This window comes from Passer montanus, unplaced genomic scaffold, assembly GCF_014805655.1.
Source record: "Passer montanus isolate IOZ18808 unplaced genomic scaffold, ASM1480565v1 scaffold30, whole genome shotgun sequence".
In the NCBI taxonomy this organism is placed as follows: Eukaryota; Metazoa; Chordata; class Aves; order Passeriformes; family Passeridae; genus Passer; species Passer montanus.
The window spans coordinates 4,614,218-4,632,358 of record NW_024367708.1 but is presented as its reverse complement, the minus strand read 5'-3'; the positions used below and the strand labels follow the sequence as shown (position 1 = coordinate 4,632,358).

Here is an 18,141-nt window from a genome sequence, read left to right as displayed (position 1 = left end):
TGCTCAAGTGCCTCAAAATCAGAAATACTTCCATTTCTCAACAACTTGCAAAATGCTTCTTTTCTCACTTTTCTAATACCCTTGTAATGCTATTTTAAACAATGATTCTTAAAACACATTTAGAAAGAGAAAAGGCTCTAGAAGAGCACCTGTGGTAAGTCACATATCTAGTTACATTAAAAACAATACAGAAATTTCAGTAAGTACAACAGAAAAAGTTTACTAATGTGGCACTACAAAGACACCAGCACTTCAGAGCTGTGCTAAATATGACAGGGAATTCTTTGGTGCTGTAAACACCTCTGGTTCAGAAAAACAAAGAATAATTTAACCTGCCTTTGTGTATACCCTTCTTTTTGGTTTCATATGCAGTGTCAAATGTCTCAGAAAAATGCCAGTAAGATCCTTTCCTGTAAATTCAGATCTGTCTCTAGTGTCCAGTAAATGTCACATCAGGAAGACAAACACAAAAGAAACTGGAAATGTAGGTATCAAAATAATATTCTATATCAATGTGTATCAGTTCTAAGATCTTCTTTTAGAACATTCCAGGCTCTTCACCTGATTTGTGGTGTAAAATATACATTTTATAAGCTAGAGGACATTTCTTAATGACAGTTTCTTATGCTAGGCAGCAAGGATGTGCCATTGTGAGGATATAGATAGGTTCCATCTTTTTCTTAGAAAGAGACTAAGCAATGGAAACAAGAAAAATCAAACTACTCTGCAACAAAAACACCCTATGTGAAGACTGTACCCTGAAAACGAAGAATAGACAAATGCCAAGGGAATTTACTACTGTTATTCATCTGGAAACCTCTTAAGCACTGTAAGAAGTGGCTATATAAATCCTTGATAGCTTCCTGAATAGGCTGTTTCATGTCATTTCAATATTAATAAAGTGAGGCATAACGATCAGGGAGTAACAGTAAAAATTCAGTGATCTCTTCCACATGCATATTTTCCAAAGGGAAAAAAGTGCATATATATAATTTATATATTATATAACAAAAGCCATCTCACATGTGTAAATAAATACACAGTTTATTAAAAAGTCCAGAGAACCCAACCCTCAGTGACATCTCCAAAACAGCAGAGGCTTCATGACACAGGGTGATGAAAAAAGCATTATATGCTATTTAAAGAGGTGACCACAGGAATGAAGATTAATCCTTATTATCACTAAAGTCTGTAGAAAACTCTAATTGTCTTCCACACAACACTTCAGTCTAAATTATATTCCAAGAATGACGGACTGAAGTATTTCCATAACACACTAGATTTGAAAAATACTTATATTTCCTTTCAGTTATTTTTCTACCTTTACCTATTTATGACATATAACTATCAGGTAATAATTTGAGGAGGAAGTATATCTGTCTTCTCCTTCAAAGCGTTTTAAAAAAAAACAACTTTTTTTCTTCTGTTTTCTCTAAGACACTAGACTTAACAAGTATTAATCTTAACTTTCTACACCAAATACACTGAAATAGCAAGTTCAATATTAAATAGAAAGTAAATTGAAATAATATTAAGCTATAACACCTTTTTTTCTCCAAGGAAATCAGAAAATAAAGCCACTATATTTTAAAATAATAGTTCATTTGGAAACTTTCCTTTCTTTACCATTCTGCAGCATAGAATGTAAATTGTAATTAAAATAGATATTTAAGAAGTTAAGAATGATCTGGTAAAAAACTTAACTGTTGTCCCAAGATGCGTAAGAAAATGTAAACAAAAGCTAGTGTTCTGAACTCTGCTTTCTCCTTGAAGAAAATGAAGGTAAGGTCCAAAAATTCTGTGTTAATACATAAATACTCCTTAGGCAAGTATATATATATATATATATATACACACACACATACATACTTCAAAAAACGTATTACTGACTAAACCAGAAGCATGTATACAGCAAACATGCTTATGGTCAGACTGGAACCTTTGGGTACTCAGGCCATTCTAAGTACAGGCTGCAGTGCATAAAATTAATAAAACATGTGCAGCCTGGTTACTAACATCACTGCATCTTGATAATGCACACTTTGCTAGACACTACTGTTTATATATCAAGCTTACGCAATAATCTTCTATACTTTATAAATTGTGACTATTTTTTGAAGGAGGAAAGTAGGAGAAAAGGAGAAGATGACAGTTGAATTAGTCCGAAATTTTAGAATATCCTACTCTGTCTACACATTGGCTAGAAGATTTCAAGATTAGAGTCAGAGATTTCAAATTAGAAATTAATTGTTTTGTGGATGGATTAATTTAGGCTGAGAACTAAATGAACAGAGATTTTACACAAATTTTGCTGTGTTTGGGAACATTTTAATTTTAGCAAATGAGAGACAAAAATTTTCAAGAGTAATCAGGTATGAATTTAATCCATGGTTTAGTACTTGGAACAGACTGAGGTGCCACAAGCAACTACTTAATGTCTAATTATTATTAGTTCAACAGAAGGAAGAGTTTTTTTCCCTTCCAATTAGTTAAAAAAATCCACATTAATCACTGTACTGAAATATAAAACCTGTATTTGCCTGTCAACAAAGAGGGCTTTCTGACATTTAAAATGTACCAAAATAATAGAAGAATCCTAAAGAGTATATCTAGGTATAATGGATAATTAGAATAAGGAAAAGAAAAATGACTGAATACTGAGATGATTTTCAATAAGCACAAACTCAGACATATGGATGTTTGATACATATTTACAGGTACACTTAAAAACCTGCCATTGATATTTTCTATCAAAATAATTACTGCCTTTTACTTGTCAGGCATAATGAAGAAGAATGACAGGCACTGTAATTCTTTCCAAGTCATGAGAAAAAAGATATCGTAATGCCAGAAACATCTACAGATAAAACAACTTGTGACAGAACTTACTTTCTGCTGTCTGCAGTATTATCTCATCAAGCTCTTTTTCAAGTTTTTCGTAAGTATCTAGTCTTGCTTGAAACTCAGAATTCTGTGTTTGAAGCTCAATAATGCGAGTTTCACTAGAAGACTGAAGACTATAAAATTCCTTTGTAAGCACCTGTGAGAATGAATAATGGAAAGAGAATCAGAGATTCAGCATTACAGTGATTTTTGAAAGAGGCAAAATGTAATACATGTAAAATGGGTAGTGGTATGATATTAAATATCTGATGTAAGTTTTGCACAGTGAAGATTAAAATACTTTAAAAAGCAGTTATTCTTTCAATATTATCTTGCAAAGATTAAACTCTCAGATCTTAAGCCTATCTGCTTAGGCCTTAGTAACTCTAAGAAGCTGTCCGAAAAAGTCACAAGAATTTTAAAGGAAACATAGGAAAAGCCAGGTAACAACTAAAAAAATGCACACATAGCAGTCAAAACAGTGTAAATGCAATAATTTTTGTTGCTTTAAGTGGATTCTGATTTCAGTTATCAATTTATGAAGATTCCTTTGCAGAATACAAATATAAAAATTTGCCATTAAAGCTATACCAGTGTTATTACATACTTATTAATGAAAGGTAATAAGCTATCAACATTCAAGATTTATGTAAATACTTAATCCACTAAGCTTAAATAAAAAACTCTCATATTCAAAATTAAAAGGTATGAAGGCTTGTATAATAATTTAAGTTTGATAAAGTGCTTGATAATAGGAAACAACATTGACCAAATAAATACACACCAAACTGGAAGAAAGTCCTTGGTATGGAGAAAAAATCCCACCAAAACAGGTAAAGTAACAACCATGTGGTACTGCTGTGAAATTTCATACTAACTTCCTAATTAAAAATCACAAACATTCAGAATGACAAGTGAATACAGATTTGGAGATACAGAAATATATGCACAGTGTGCAGAGCAGCAATACTAGTCACTGTCGAAACCACGAAAGAATTCACAATGCTTAGAGAAACAAGCCACTTCAATATAAAAAGTTCAGTCTAGTGTCACAGAAGAAATAAATGTGTACATTAAAACTGTGCAACATAAAAACCATCTGTTTTCTAGTTTAGCAAGAAGTACTCTATGCCCTAAATAAAAGCAAGAGTTAGTCCAGAAAGCTGTAGCTGAGCCACAAGATACCAGTGCCTACACTATCAATGAAGACTAATGTCCTGTAACGGTAGGGAAAAAACCTTAGTACATTAATGATATATATAAGAAATAAAATTTTAAAACCCCAAGAATTTAGTCAAAAGGAACAAAAATAAAAGCTTCAGACATCAAATATTTAAATTCTACAACAATATTTCTTAATGAAAGAGGACTTAAGTGCATATTTCTTAGAGAAAGAATTTAAAAGTGTCTCTAAAGAGAAAAAACAAGTGCCAAAAGTGTCAGTAGAATTGAATGCCAAATATTTGAGTTATTGTCAGATCAAAAAATTTCCACAAAGAAAATGAAAATATAACTCAAATTGAACTACATTCTCCAAGTTTAGACATGTCTGTGTAATTAAAAATCTGTTTAGCAACCTCTAAGTTTAGCAAAAGTGGCACTCCCAGTGCTTGTGACCACAACTAACCTCATCAGCCAGGATCTGAATGTCCCAATATGGACAAAACAAGAAATTACAGTCTATCTGAAACTCTCTATTTCTGTTTCCACTCTATAGTTCCTTTTCATAAACAACTTAGCCAGGTTCAGAACTAGAAATATGGGGATCTAAAGATTGGCATCCTTCCCCCAAAATCAAAGGCTGCCATACATATCACTTTCTTCTGTCCTGTCCAATTTGTATCCTGACATTCGTTTGAAACATACACTACCTGTATGTTTGAAACATTTAATCTCACAAATAGGACTCTGTGATATGTTTTTAGGATTAACTTTGGACAAGTGAAGAAATTTTGTGTTAAAGTAAGTTTTCTCTGTGGAATACACACATTTCCAAGATTAAAATAAGTGAACAGGATATGATACGTATATTTTGAAGATGATAAATTCTAAGCTTGTAGAGATAAAAAGGCCCAAGTGGTTAAAGCCCACATAAACAGGTTCATTGGCTGCAGGTGCCCACGCTGTGCCCCTCAGCCAAGAAAACTGTATTTAATAAAGCACAGAAGTGCTGCATGGCAGTGAGGAGTGAGAGGAAAAAAGTGAGAGTGCCATGGTGCTGACACTGAGGTGGGAGAAGGAGGGGAGGAGGTGCTCCAGCTGCCAGAGCAGAGATCCCTCTGCAGCCCATGGTGAAGCAGGTTCCTTGACTGCAGACCATAAAAGACCACACCAAAGCACATGTCCACACTGCAGCCCATAGGGGACCCCATGCAGGAGCATGTGGGCTTCCCCAGAAGGTACTGCAACCTGTGGAGAGCTCACACAGGAAGGAGAATTTCTCCTGAAGGAAACAGCACGACATAGAGGATCCACAGGAGCAGGATAAAAAAGTGTGAGGAGGAAACACCACTTGAGAGGAGCTGTCATGGACAGACTTGAACCCTTATTTCCTATTCCTCCCTGCACTGCTCTGGAAGGGAGAGGTACAAGAGTCAGAAATGAAGGAGGGAAGTTAAATAAAAGAGAACAGGGTGGGGAAAGATATTTTACTTTTTCTCTTTGTTTGTCATCATCCAACCTGTGTCAAAGGGTATTAAGCAAAATTAGTTTTCCCCAGGTCAAATCAGTTTTGCCCAGGATGGTAATTGGCAAGTGACATCCCTACCTTTATATCAACCCATGCTCTTTACAAGCTTATTTATGTCACCCCCATCCTCTTCAGGAGGATGAATGAGTAACTGGGTGGGTGTCCAGCATCCCACCAAGGTAACCCATCATGCCAGCAAGGTTAGGTCTTTCCAGTGCTGTATACACCATGCTTAACTTGACTTTTTTAGCTGTGAAAAATTTATTCCAGAATCGTATATCAATAAAAAGTATTTAATCATGTAACAATGCTATTACAGATCCTAGTTGCAAATAATGATACTGAACTCACTTTTTTTGGTGAAACTGCCTTCTCTCCCTATAATTCTCACACAGACTAACATAAGCAGCTCTGTGACACAAGCAGATAAATAAACCCCACATGAATGAATGAGGTACTGTCTTTAACATCTTTCCATGAGAGATTGTTTTGCCTTTTCCTCTCCCTGTAGTCGTGTGTTCCATTAAGCTGACCAACGCTTTGTCATTTGACCCTGCTTCTGTGTCATTTGACCACAATTTGGTGGAGATACTAATTCAGCCATGCCATGTTGTTACTTTTTCTCCAAGCTTTTCTACTTTACATTCAAACTGAAAATAACTATGTAATGCCCTGTAAAGTGTCTCTTTATATAACATACCTCCAGCTTTCTCTGGTATTTTTCACATTCCATTTGGCACTGTGAAAGATTCTTAGCTGTTTCTTGTTGCATGAGTTGAACATGTTCAGTTTCAAAGGACTTTAACTTACTTTGGTGAAGAAGTTCAGCAACTTTGCTTTCTGTGCCAAGCTGCATTTGTCTATACCTAAAAGAAAAATGAAAAAATAAGTTTTTACAATTCAAAAATAAGCAAAGTCGGAATACATCCTAGTTCTGTTCATCACAGGTATAAATTTCAAATATTAATACATTATTTTGAAGATCTTAGTAAGTATTAGTATGTAACTACTGTAACCTGTATTTGAAACAGCATTAGGAAAATTCAGTATTATAATGACATATTGACACGGTAGGTGGAAAACTCTGTCAATGGCTTTTCCAAATATGTTGTTAATGCAGAATCACATGACTTTACCGCATACCTTATTTCCCTTTTTCTTAAGGAGTTAGATCAATGTGAATCTCCTTCTTGGTACACAAATATATGCACTGAAGTCTTTTCACTGGAGAGACAATAATGAAATTTTGTCCTCCCTCTTCACCGCCATGTGTTACATGTGACAGGGAGAAGTGGCATTAGACATCAGTGATACCAATGATGCACCTTTTGAGATATCATGGGTATCAGCAACACTGCTTTTTCCATACCCAAATACAGAAAAGTCAGACCACAATGTTGTAATTATTTCCACAGTCACTCAGAATAACAGATCCTTCTCAAAAAGCAGAAATTAAGTATAATTTTTTAGAAAATCGCTATAAGGTATTTACAAGGACAAATAATATTCCACTTAGAAGTGGACTTCATATATTTTATTCATTCATTCTACTTAAAATAGAATCTCAAAAATGAGGTGTAAAAAAGTTTGCTGATAGAGTACTATAATATTAGATAGATGAAAATTTAGGTGATGTGAAGAACAGGAGAAAATCTAATGAATCTTTGCATTAAATAACATATGAAATTCAAAAGAGATATATGCAAAATAAATCAGTAAGGTTTTAAAAATGCTCCTTACCATATACATAAAATGATGAACACCTAGCTGACTGTTTTCATTCATAAGTGAGATCATGGGATTTATTATAGTTGATAAAACCATTAAAACTTTGGTTCAGTTTTAAATAATGGTAAAAACAAACATTTTGGAAATTGCTGTGAAAGAAATAAATAATACAGAACTCACTGTGTCAATTCCATACTGTTGCCTGCATTACTGAATGCTGACAACCATTCTAGTACCTCACCTCATAAGGAACAGAAGTGTCAGAGCATCAGAGAAGGTTAGGAAGAGTTACCTCTGACATGCAGCAACATCACGCACTCCCATAATTGCACAAATCACCAAAGCAAGCTAGGACTCTACAGCTTGGAAAAGAGATGGTATAAGGAAAAGGAAGAAATAAGGGGCCTGTCACATCATGAGAATGGAGATAGGAATCAACTGTATTTTCCAACAGATGAATGAGAAGTCATCTAATGATGCGGAATGAGAACAAATATAAATTGCTTTTCATGCATGAAAGCTGCGGAATTCCTTACCACAAGATGCTGTGGATGCTAAAAACTAACACTTACTTGAGAGAATACTGAACAACCAGCAGCACAGGAGTCCTCTGAGAACCATTAAATGCAAGATAGTACTTCTCACACTGAAACCTCTTCACAACAAATTGCAGGATTGCCAGATAAACCTTTACTCTACCCCAGCATGGCTGTTGTGCTAGCTGTCATCTGTCAAACAACAGTTGCAACACAATTCCACCTTATTTAGAACCTAATCTTTAGGTGGAATGGAGAGCGTTTAACAAAAACAAGGGGATTACTTCAAATATTTTCCCTGAGGATTTCAGATGGAATGTTTCGAAGGCACAAAGAGGGAGCAATTTTCACTGGAATTAATTTGAACGAACAAACAGGTGTCATTAGGATGTTCCTGATAATCATTCTGTAGACATCCATCTATGTATAAATAGACCAATGCATGAATAAGATTGTTTCCTCACTGCATAAGCAGAGCTTGGAAGTTCTGCATACTGAGCTCATCTAAAGTTTTTCTTTTAAAAACAATTTTTTTTTTGAATAGCACGACATTTATTCTCAAACAGAGAGAATAAATGGCACTCAAGCTGCTAAATGCCAGTTACCTATTGACTACTTCAGTAATTTTTGCTTACGGATGCTTTTCAAGTGCTGATACTTTCATCACTGTTTCCTGACTCTATGTTCCTGTTTTGATTTTACCACACAAAAAAAAATTTTCAGCAGTCTTCAATACTCCACACTTTGCACATGAGTGGCTGCAGACATGACACTAAATCTGTTCTAGTATACACATTGTTTATAATCCTGGGAAGAATGCTTTGGTCCAAAATTAGTTAAGTCTTAATGAAGATACATGTCGTTCAGCCAACAATGCAATGAAACACACAAATTTAATTATTAGTTATATTTATTGACTTCCAACAACAAATTCACACCTTCTGCCTTAACACAAAACAAATAGCAATACTGTCCTGTACATAGCCTCAGACCTTCCACCACTCTGAGCTTCAATGAACTGCACTGTATTGAGCTGGCACACTGGAAATATGCATGAACAGAGGCAAGCCATACTTCTCTGTACCTACTTTTTATACTTGGTGGAGAAGTCTGTAGTTCTCTGATGATTCTACTCAATCAACTGGGTGCTTTCAGAGCATGCTTCTCTACCCAATTATGAGCAGTAACTTCAGAAAGAAATTTTATCCTTTGTTTTGGAAATTTGAAGTAGCTTACATGAGTGTGATCTGTTTTGCACTGGCAAGGTTATGACAGGTCAGTTTTCTTTTAACCTTACTACACTGTTGATCTCACTAGTAACTCCTTCACCATAGCACCATTCAGAATTTCTTTGTCATACTTGCTTTTACTTGGCCAGACAGTATCTCTGCTTTCTTGGCTACTATTTCAGCTCAAGTGTGTATGCATGTGTGTACAGAGTCATGTAACACAATGTGCTGAAATAAATTCCTTTATCTGCCTAGATGGTCTCTGAGGGAAAACAAAAAAAAAAAAAACCAACAAAACCACCCTATGCTTTAATACTACTATTATGGAAAAAAACCGAACAGTGGAATGTGGATCTGCAGGATTTTTCTCCGTCGAGAAATTTTAGCAAACTTGATATAATGAAAGAGTAGAGTTTTTAGTCTCACTGAAGAATGAGGGCTGGGAATCGAAGAGAAATAACAGACTGAGCCAATGAAAAAAATCCCATATGTAAGAACCATCTAGAATGAGGTCTCAATTCCTTTATGTCTCTCTGACATTAGGTTGACCAGTCAATGATGCCTGAAGGTTGCTAATGCAGTGATATAATGGTTACCAAAAAATTATTTCTGGACTATAGGAGAAGAAGAAATACTCAGAGAGGGACTTGAACTCTCTTTTGTACGGTTTTGAAAGATTTTTTCAAGTAGTGGATAATGATATAACATGTTAAAATATGCATACCAGAGAGCAAACAGAAAGATTTAATGATAAAATAATGAAGTCTGGATACTGAAGAAAATATGGCAACTAAGCTTTTTTGAATGGAGGAACTATAAACTGCCCACCTACAACATGTGAGATGTACAGCGGTACTCCTTAAAAAGGTAATTGAACACTGAAGTACATCAGAAGACAATAAATTTGTAAAAATGACCCTTTCAAGAAATGACAAATCCTAGTATTAAACTTGTTAATAAGAAAGAATACCAAGCAAGTAAATTATACAAAATGAAAATAATGTATTTTATATTTTTGTAAACCAGATTATACCAACCTAGAGCTTTGTGAGATATATTTTAGAATTATTTTCAAGTTTAAAAATGGAAAAAAAAACCCCTGTAAGTTGTGAAATCACCCTGAGTCCACAGTTGGGTCAATTCCAGATCTAAGATATTCAAAGCAATTAGATTATACTCCCATGTTTGTACAAATATCTGGCTTTGGTTCAGTGCCAAATTTGCAAAGAAACCTAAAGACATTTCTTCCCTAACCTGTCCTCTTGCAAACCTCCCACTTCCAGCCCCAACATGTCCCCTTATGTTCCTGACCTTCTCCCTCTCTGTCCCAGCACCAGCCCAAATGTCTCTTGAGTTCCAATTCTATTTTCATTCTTTATTTCCAGGACATCTATTTTTCTTCTTATCTATGTTCATAGCCTCTTCAGCCTCCTCTCCTATCTTATAGCCCTACTCTCTACATTCTGGATTTCTCCCTACTTGTCTATCACCCTTGCAGTTTGGAATCCTTCCTCAAATCCCACCCATCCATAGCTCTTGCAATTTGAAGGTCAAATCCCAGTTTAACTTTCTCACCTTCTGCAACTGAGTCTGCCTGTTAAGGCCTCCTCACTTCCAAAGAGCCCCAACCTAAGTATAAAAGTACACAAATGAATTTTCCTTACTCTCCTTTGTGCCAACTGGAGTCACAGAACGAGTAACAGTGGTCTAGATAGACCTCAATGAAATTCAGTCTGTCACAGACTGCACAAATCCTGTCCATACATGCATGCCAGACTTGTTTCCACTGTCTCTCTTTTTCATGCTTGGTACTAAAAACTGGTTGCCTTATTTCTGAACAATCACAAATTTCCCAAGATTTGTTCACATGTGCTACTCACTAAGTAACTAAAAATGTAAGAACTCAGATATTTAGTTTTCAAATGCTTTCATTGTTCAACTTTTGCAGCACTCTGATTAAGTCTGATTAGTCATGTATCTGGCTGATTTCACAAAATGAAAGTCTGTTTCAACATTTACTGAAAAATGGGTAAGAAATCTGTAATTCATTTAAAAATACATATTTTATGAAGTTTTTATACCAATTTTATAGACACTTTCAGTTTTTTGTAGTATTTATAACTTCATTCATGTCTATCAAATACATTAAACTATTTCTAATCTGGTGTAAAATAACAATGGACTTTGTGACAACAAATTTAAATACTTCCAATAACAACAAAAGCTCTGAGTATAATGATTAAACACACGATGAAGCATGTTATTTACAAACTGTTTAAGCAATGAAAAATTTGTTTGTTGAAATAATTTTCTCTTAAAATTTGTTTTTTTCCCAAACAACATGGTGGGATCTTTTTCAGCACAATATTCCTGGTTCAGGTTGTAATTTAAAAAAAAATCCAGAAATATATAGCTTAGACACTAAAGGGTAAACTTGATTTAACATCCAAGTTCTTACCAGATGTTACATTTGCTTCGTATCAAGTAATTAAACGTGCAGTACTTTTGCATGTGGTTCAGTAAAATCTAAGAGAGAAAGCTTAGAAGCTTTGTTTAAAGCTGCTTGCTTCAAAGCAGATTTTTCTGTTTTGCAGCACCCTAAGCTATTATTTTGTATTGGCCTCTGATCCTCATTCTGTCAAAAAAACCTTCCCCATACTATTTTGCAGTTTATAGGAAGTGCTAGTTCCAAACATCCACACTCAACAAGATAAACAGTTGGTTTGCACTCCTTGTAGCTTTGGGACACCTAAACCTAAAATCAGTTATGCAATAAATAGGAGTTCTTCAGAATGTAGGATCCATGTACCCTTCCTACCCTAACTGGACTAATGCCCAGTGTACTCTAGATTACAAGAAGGAACAACATGAAAGCCTTAAATGTATCTGGTGAATCATGCTGACTGACAGGGACAGAAATCCATCTCTGTTTCTTTGTCTCTGGACTATGCAATTGTGCTTCCTTTTATTTCACTCTGACTCTGTGAAATGTAAGATTCTCCCCTGCACCAAGACACAGCTTCAAGACTACTGGGTAGAGACTGCTTCTGCCAAGCCTGAGCTTGGGAGGCATACTTCAGTCACAAGAATTTCCTAATAAAACTTTACTCGGGAGTTTTCTCTCAATCCTGGAGCTCTGATGCACATCAAATACAGCCTTTCACTTACTGAAAGTGCATTCTTTATTTTGGGCAACTGTAAAAAACAGAAGAGCAACTCCTGTCATGCCTTTCTTACAAAAAATGAAGCAGGGTGCAATTGCTACTCTGCTAGTGCTGCCAATGCACACTTAGTTTGCTCACTTACCTGGACTGTTATTACTTGGTTTAAGTAATCAGCATATTTATTGACTCTTTGGTTATTTGTTTCAATGAAATAAATGCAAAAGATGTTCAAATAACCTAACTGAACTTTACCAGTACACAGACATTTATTAGGGATATGACAGCATCCTTAACAAAAAGAAAGGGCCTGAAGAAATGAGTGAGCATAAAATAAAGGATGTGCTATAATTTCACTGTTTCCTCCTCAAAACCTGGATTTTAGATACATAAATAGGAAAATATACATACATAAATAGGAGAACAGAGTCACCTCAGTAATTTCTAGGAATCTAATGGTAGTTGCTTTTCTCTTTGCCCATACAAATTAGTCAAGATGCATAACCTTGTGTTCTCATTCATGTTTCTGGTGCTAAAAAATATAAAAGCATGAAACACATGGCTGGTCTGAGAATACCTACTAGATCAGGTATTTCAGGAGATGTAGGCACAGAGATATCTAATGTGGGAGACCAAAAATGAAAATTATCACCTCACAAGATTCCTTGAATGAAGCTTCAAAACAGCCCAAAGATGAAGCCCAAAGAAAGATTAGAGAATCATAGTTTTCAAACAGGAAGGCTATGAAATGAGTTCTCTGAAGCCTACTGAAGAGATACCAAAGGAAGGAGTTTCATAAAAGTCTCCTAAGTTCAGGACAACAATCCAAAAGGGAAACATACCCAAGCTAAAGGGTGCAGACATCAGCACCTCAAGCCAAAGTAAGTCAGAAGAAGATGAAGATTTCTATTGTTTCTGGCACAGCCTCAATACACTGCACAAAGTTATCTTTTGCATCTGTGTGCACTAGCACATAAAATGGCAAAAGTCATGAATCTTGGAAGTATGGGAAACATGCTAAACTGAGGTGGACCATACATCTGGATGAGCAGCAGAATGAACATGATTAAATTTCTCATTGCCTAATCAGCATCTTTGCTCAAACAAATAAATACTTCATTAAAAAAAACCCATCACTTTGAAGTGACAGATTGAAAAGGATCCCTGCAATGCAATATGTTTTTTTCCTATGGTACATATTTTAATCCAACAACAAAGAACCCAAAGTACATTTATTAAAATCTCATTAAATCTTAGTCATATTTTCTATGTATACTTTTCTCTATTTGATTTCTCATGGCATCCCAAACCATTAACTTTATTAATCCAGTATTTTAATTTTCATTTCTTGGTTTATTTCATTCCTTTCAAAAAATGCCATGCTAACAAAGCTCAATTTTGCACTAAATCAACAAAAAGTCAAGGAATAGTACAGAGACGTATCCCCCAATAATGTATATTGATTAATAATGAAATAATTACTTGAAATTGTAACTGTGAGAGGTTTTGATATGAGAAATACAAAACAGATCTGAATGAAGAAAAGGCCAGCAAGTTTCTTGGTATTTAACATTAAGAAATGAAAGCATCAACTTTTACTACACTAAATTCCAAGTTTGTAGCATACATTTGGAATTGCGTAACTTGATAATTTTTTTCTGCTGTTCATAATAATTTTTTCAAGATACTGTATAATTTTGATAACGATTCTACAATTTACCTCCTTAAACCAAGTATTAGCTTTTCCATGGATTCTACTACTGTACTATTATAGTACTTGTGTTTCTGGAAAAGTATTGTAATAAATTGCTATTGTAGCAGATAAACCAGATTTGAACAGATCTGATATTGGAAGCTACAGAAATTGTTCATTACATTATCATTATTGCACTACAAACATTATAAACATTGTTTTTTGGTGCTCAAGAAAATTAAGAGATTGGAGTCAACAGTTACAGAAAGACTCTGAGTGTGCTGTCTGAATTCTTTTTTCCTCTTGGATAAAACATAGGAAAATTTGTCTCTTTAAACTCTCCCACCCCACTAGCCAGAGAGATTACATTTAATCAAATATACAGTTAAATCAATATAAAAACTTTCTGGTATTTCTTGTGATTCCACACAGAGTGATGATTATTTGCTAGCCTAAAAAGCATTCATTATTTGTGGATGTATAGGCTCCTGTTCTTCTGATTAAACAGAAAATTCATTAAGATAATTTTAGATGTACATATGTATTTAACAAAAGATAATTACTGTATGATTTTTAATTCCAATAATGCAAAGAGCAAAAAAGTCAATGTGAAAGATTGACAGAACAGCAGTTATATAAATTACAAGAGCAGTAACTAAATGTCTCTCCTTTTAAGAACTAAAATATAAAGGGCATTACAACTACCAACTACAAGAAGAAAAATGTGTGAGATGCCATATACTTCCTTAAAACAATCAGAAATAAACATACAAATATTTAAATTCTTAATTCTGTAAATGTAACTTTTATGAAATAATAATACAAAAACTAAAATTCTGTTTTACACAGTGATAAAAAAATGGATGATCAGCAAGAAAAAAATCAGAAAAAGAAGCATTATCACTGCAGCGTCCTGGAAAAGGACAGCGAGAGAAATGAGAAGGTAGGGACAAATCTTTTGATGTAGGGCTAACTGGGAGACCATCAGACAAAGCTGGTAACTGCTCTGCTACCAGAGAGACTGCTTACTCCCCCTCCATTTTCCCCACTGAGAACCAAGCAGAATAGGTCAGAAGGTTAGGGTTCAAACTGCCATAATTTAGCAAAGGATTGGTATGTCCTTTATATCACACATAACAGGTTTGATTTCCTGATAAGCAGAGTTCAAGGTACAGGCATACCTTGTTATCTTCCAAGGACATGTTCCTAAAAGTGCTACAGTTAGCAATGAGGGACAGCAAACTACCTTTTCCCCTAATAATTAATGTAATGAATAGTCTTGGTGTTTGCAATCACTTATGAGAGGTCAGGATAGTGCTGTGTAATATTCCATTTATTCTTCAATGAAATTATGCCTTAAAAATAACATCTCAATAATACAAATACAAACCAATTATTAAATAATTGAGGTTGGATGGGATTTCAGGCGGTATCTAGTCCAACACCCTGTTCAGAGCCAGGTCATCTACGAAATCAGACCAGATTTTTCAAAGCTTTAGCCACTTGGGTCTTGAAAACTCAAGAATAGAGACTGCTCCCAGGAATGCTGTTAGTGAAAAAAAATTTTCTTTAGACCAAGTCAAAATATTCTGTTTCTACTGACACTCTCTCATCCCTCTTCCATGCCCTTCTGTGAAGGTCCTGGCTCCATCTTCCCAGTGACCTGTCCAGAGGCACTGGGGATACTGCTGCAAGAAACCTCAGAGACCAGGCTGAACACACCCCAAGTGCCTCTTCCTGGGTTAAGTGCTCCAGCCCGGACCATTCTGGTGGTTCTCCTCTACATTCACTCCAGTTTATCACTATGTTGCTTGTATTGGATATCCTGAAACTGGACTTTTCTTGATGTCTTGACTATTCTCCTGATAATACAGCCCAGGATTTTGTAAGAGTATATTGTTGGCTAATACTGAGCCTGCTGTTTACAAAAAACATTTGTTCCCTTCAAAGACAAGAAGGATGATCCCACACAAGATAATCTGCATTTCCTTATTAGCAAATGAATGCTACATAAAAACTATTCATATATTAAAATTCACATACCATAGACTGCTATAAATGCACTTCCAGCAGTTGTTTTAAACTAAGTATGATACTAGAAAAATATATGGCTTTCCATCTGTTTTTCAGAACTTAAATGAACTTCCATTAAGCTGCCTGCAGGCCATCAGGCATGCTTCAATGCAACTGGGTAGCTCAGGGGAGCTTTTGTTAGAAGAGCAAAGGATGGAAAGACACAGTAATGGCAACAGCAGAGATGGTCATCAAAGGACACTAAAATGACTGACAGACAAGCATTGGGTAGGGGAGCACAACTGGATCTGTCTTCTTTCAAATCTAAGATATGTAAAATGCCCTTTCCCAAGCAGTCACAGTTAATTGGAACCACATTACAATTAACAAAGAAGACAGTGTGAAGACCTCTTTTCATAAGCATGATTTAAAAACAAAAAAAAAGTTCATCTACCGCATTTCAGCTCTAGAGACAACTATTAAATAATAAAGTGTTACTGGCTGGTTTATTTTAAGTCCTAAAGTGTAGATATTTCTGTGTGTCATTATCCAGAAATGAAACATACATGGGTTCTGAAAATTATTTTCCTGAACTGTACAAGTCTTTCAAATCAAACAGAGAGTCTTTGCAGAAACAGTAAACACACAGACAATGGTATCAATATCACGAGAGAATATGGAAGACACTTTTACAGCCCAAAACAAAAGGAAGGAAGTCATTGTATTCATGCTTATAAAAGCTTGGAGTAGTAAAGAAGCCTGAAGAGACACATCACCAAACTGCTTATGACACTAATGAAACAATCTCATTTCTCTTCATCTGCAAAACATGAAAAAGGTCAAGTGAATCTAAGCTTTCTATAAAGCAGGCTATCCCAATAAATTCTTCAGTTATCAAATTATCCTATATTACCTGCTGAGGCATGTGGGAAATGAAAATACTTTAAAAATGCAGTAACTACTGTGAAAAATAATCAGTTAACTCCAAGCTGTCTCCATTCTTGAGCATATTTGCTTTCGCAACATACTTTCCTGTATTTTATCTGTCATCTGACAAGTTTAAAAAAAATTTATAGAAAGACCCAACTTTGCCTTTACAACTTAAGTTACTAATTTGAGAAGAGCAGTATTGTGAAAAGCAGTTGAAAATAAAGAAAACAAAATCCAGGATTGAAAAGAAGAGGAAGTCAGGATTCATGAACTATTGGGATACTACAGGCTTTGCAATACAAGTTTCATACATACATTCTAAGAACAGTCTTAGATGTGATAGAACCATCAGTTTTCTCCTGAGGCACAAAATAAAAAAGCACTGAAATTAATTTATTTTAGTGTATATCATTCTCAGACTAATCAAATTTTCTGTTTCTCTGCTTCCTCTGATTATGCAGTTCTCTTCCTTCTTTCTACATATCTTTGTCCTAATTTTTCTATTCTCCTCCCATTTGCTCTGTTCTCTCTCACCATTTCAACAATTCCTTCTTTAGCTGCACTATCACAATCCCTGTAATAACCATACCTAAGAAGTGAAATTTTCCTTTTTCTTGTAGAGGACTTGAAAACAAATGTTTGTTCTTTTGGGTCTTTTCCCCTTAGGGGACTTGTGGACAAAGACACTCCTGATTTCCAAGTATTTCCTGTCCCAGCTGAGTAGCACGTCAAAGTCAGCATCTTTTTATTGTGGAAGAAAGAGAAAACTCTTACCAGTCTGTGTGTCCAGTGCTTTTAACATTTTATCCCTGTCATTATCCATTCTTTCTAGAAGCTCTAGAATGTGGCTCATCCATCATGCAACGAAGGAAGCAACTACAGATGCAATTCTTGTACTCACTGAAGAGCAAATGGTAAGTTTCTTCGGACATCCCATATTGTTAACATTAATTCCTTTGATAAAGGAACCCATTCACTGAACAGTACATTAAAATATGCCTTTAACCCTTCGCATTCATATGGTTTACAAGACTTCCACTGAACGGGAACCTAAATACTGATAGAAAAATTTAATTTCCTTTTAAAATTGGAAGAATAAACTATTGAACTTCAGTCTGGTCATGCTATTTACCAGTCATGTATGAATATTTAGGTCATGACTGAAAACAGTCTAGTTACCAGTGCACTTCAGTTAACCTTATATTCTGTGATCTGCAATACTTTTGCTTTGTTTATTACAAGAAGGTTTCAGGAGGTGAAGGTGTTTAATATTTTTCTG

At 35.1% G+C, this 18,141-nt stretch overlaps 1 protein-coding gene across 6 annotated transcripts in view; it reads right to left on the bottom strand.

The window, feature by feature from the left end:
• PIBF1 (progesterone immunomodulatory binding factor 1) overlaps positions 1 to 18,141 on the bottom strand; it is a 108,889-nt gene that overhangs the window by 38,714 nt on the left and 52,034 nt on the right. For all 6 annotated transcript variants that reach the window (XM_039714615.1, XM_039714614.1, XM_039714616.1 and 3 more), the window contains 2 exons: positions 6,273 to 6,438; positions 2,890 to 3,040 (listed from right to left, as the gene is read on the bottom strand). In XM_039714615.1, the coding sequence (XP_039570549.1) occupies positions 2,890 to 3,040; positions 6,273 to 6,438 (317 nt within the window). The remainder of the gene's footprint in view (positions 1 to 2,889; positions 3,041 to 6,272; positions 6,439 to 18,141) is intronic.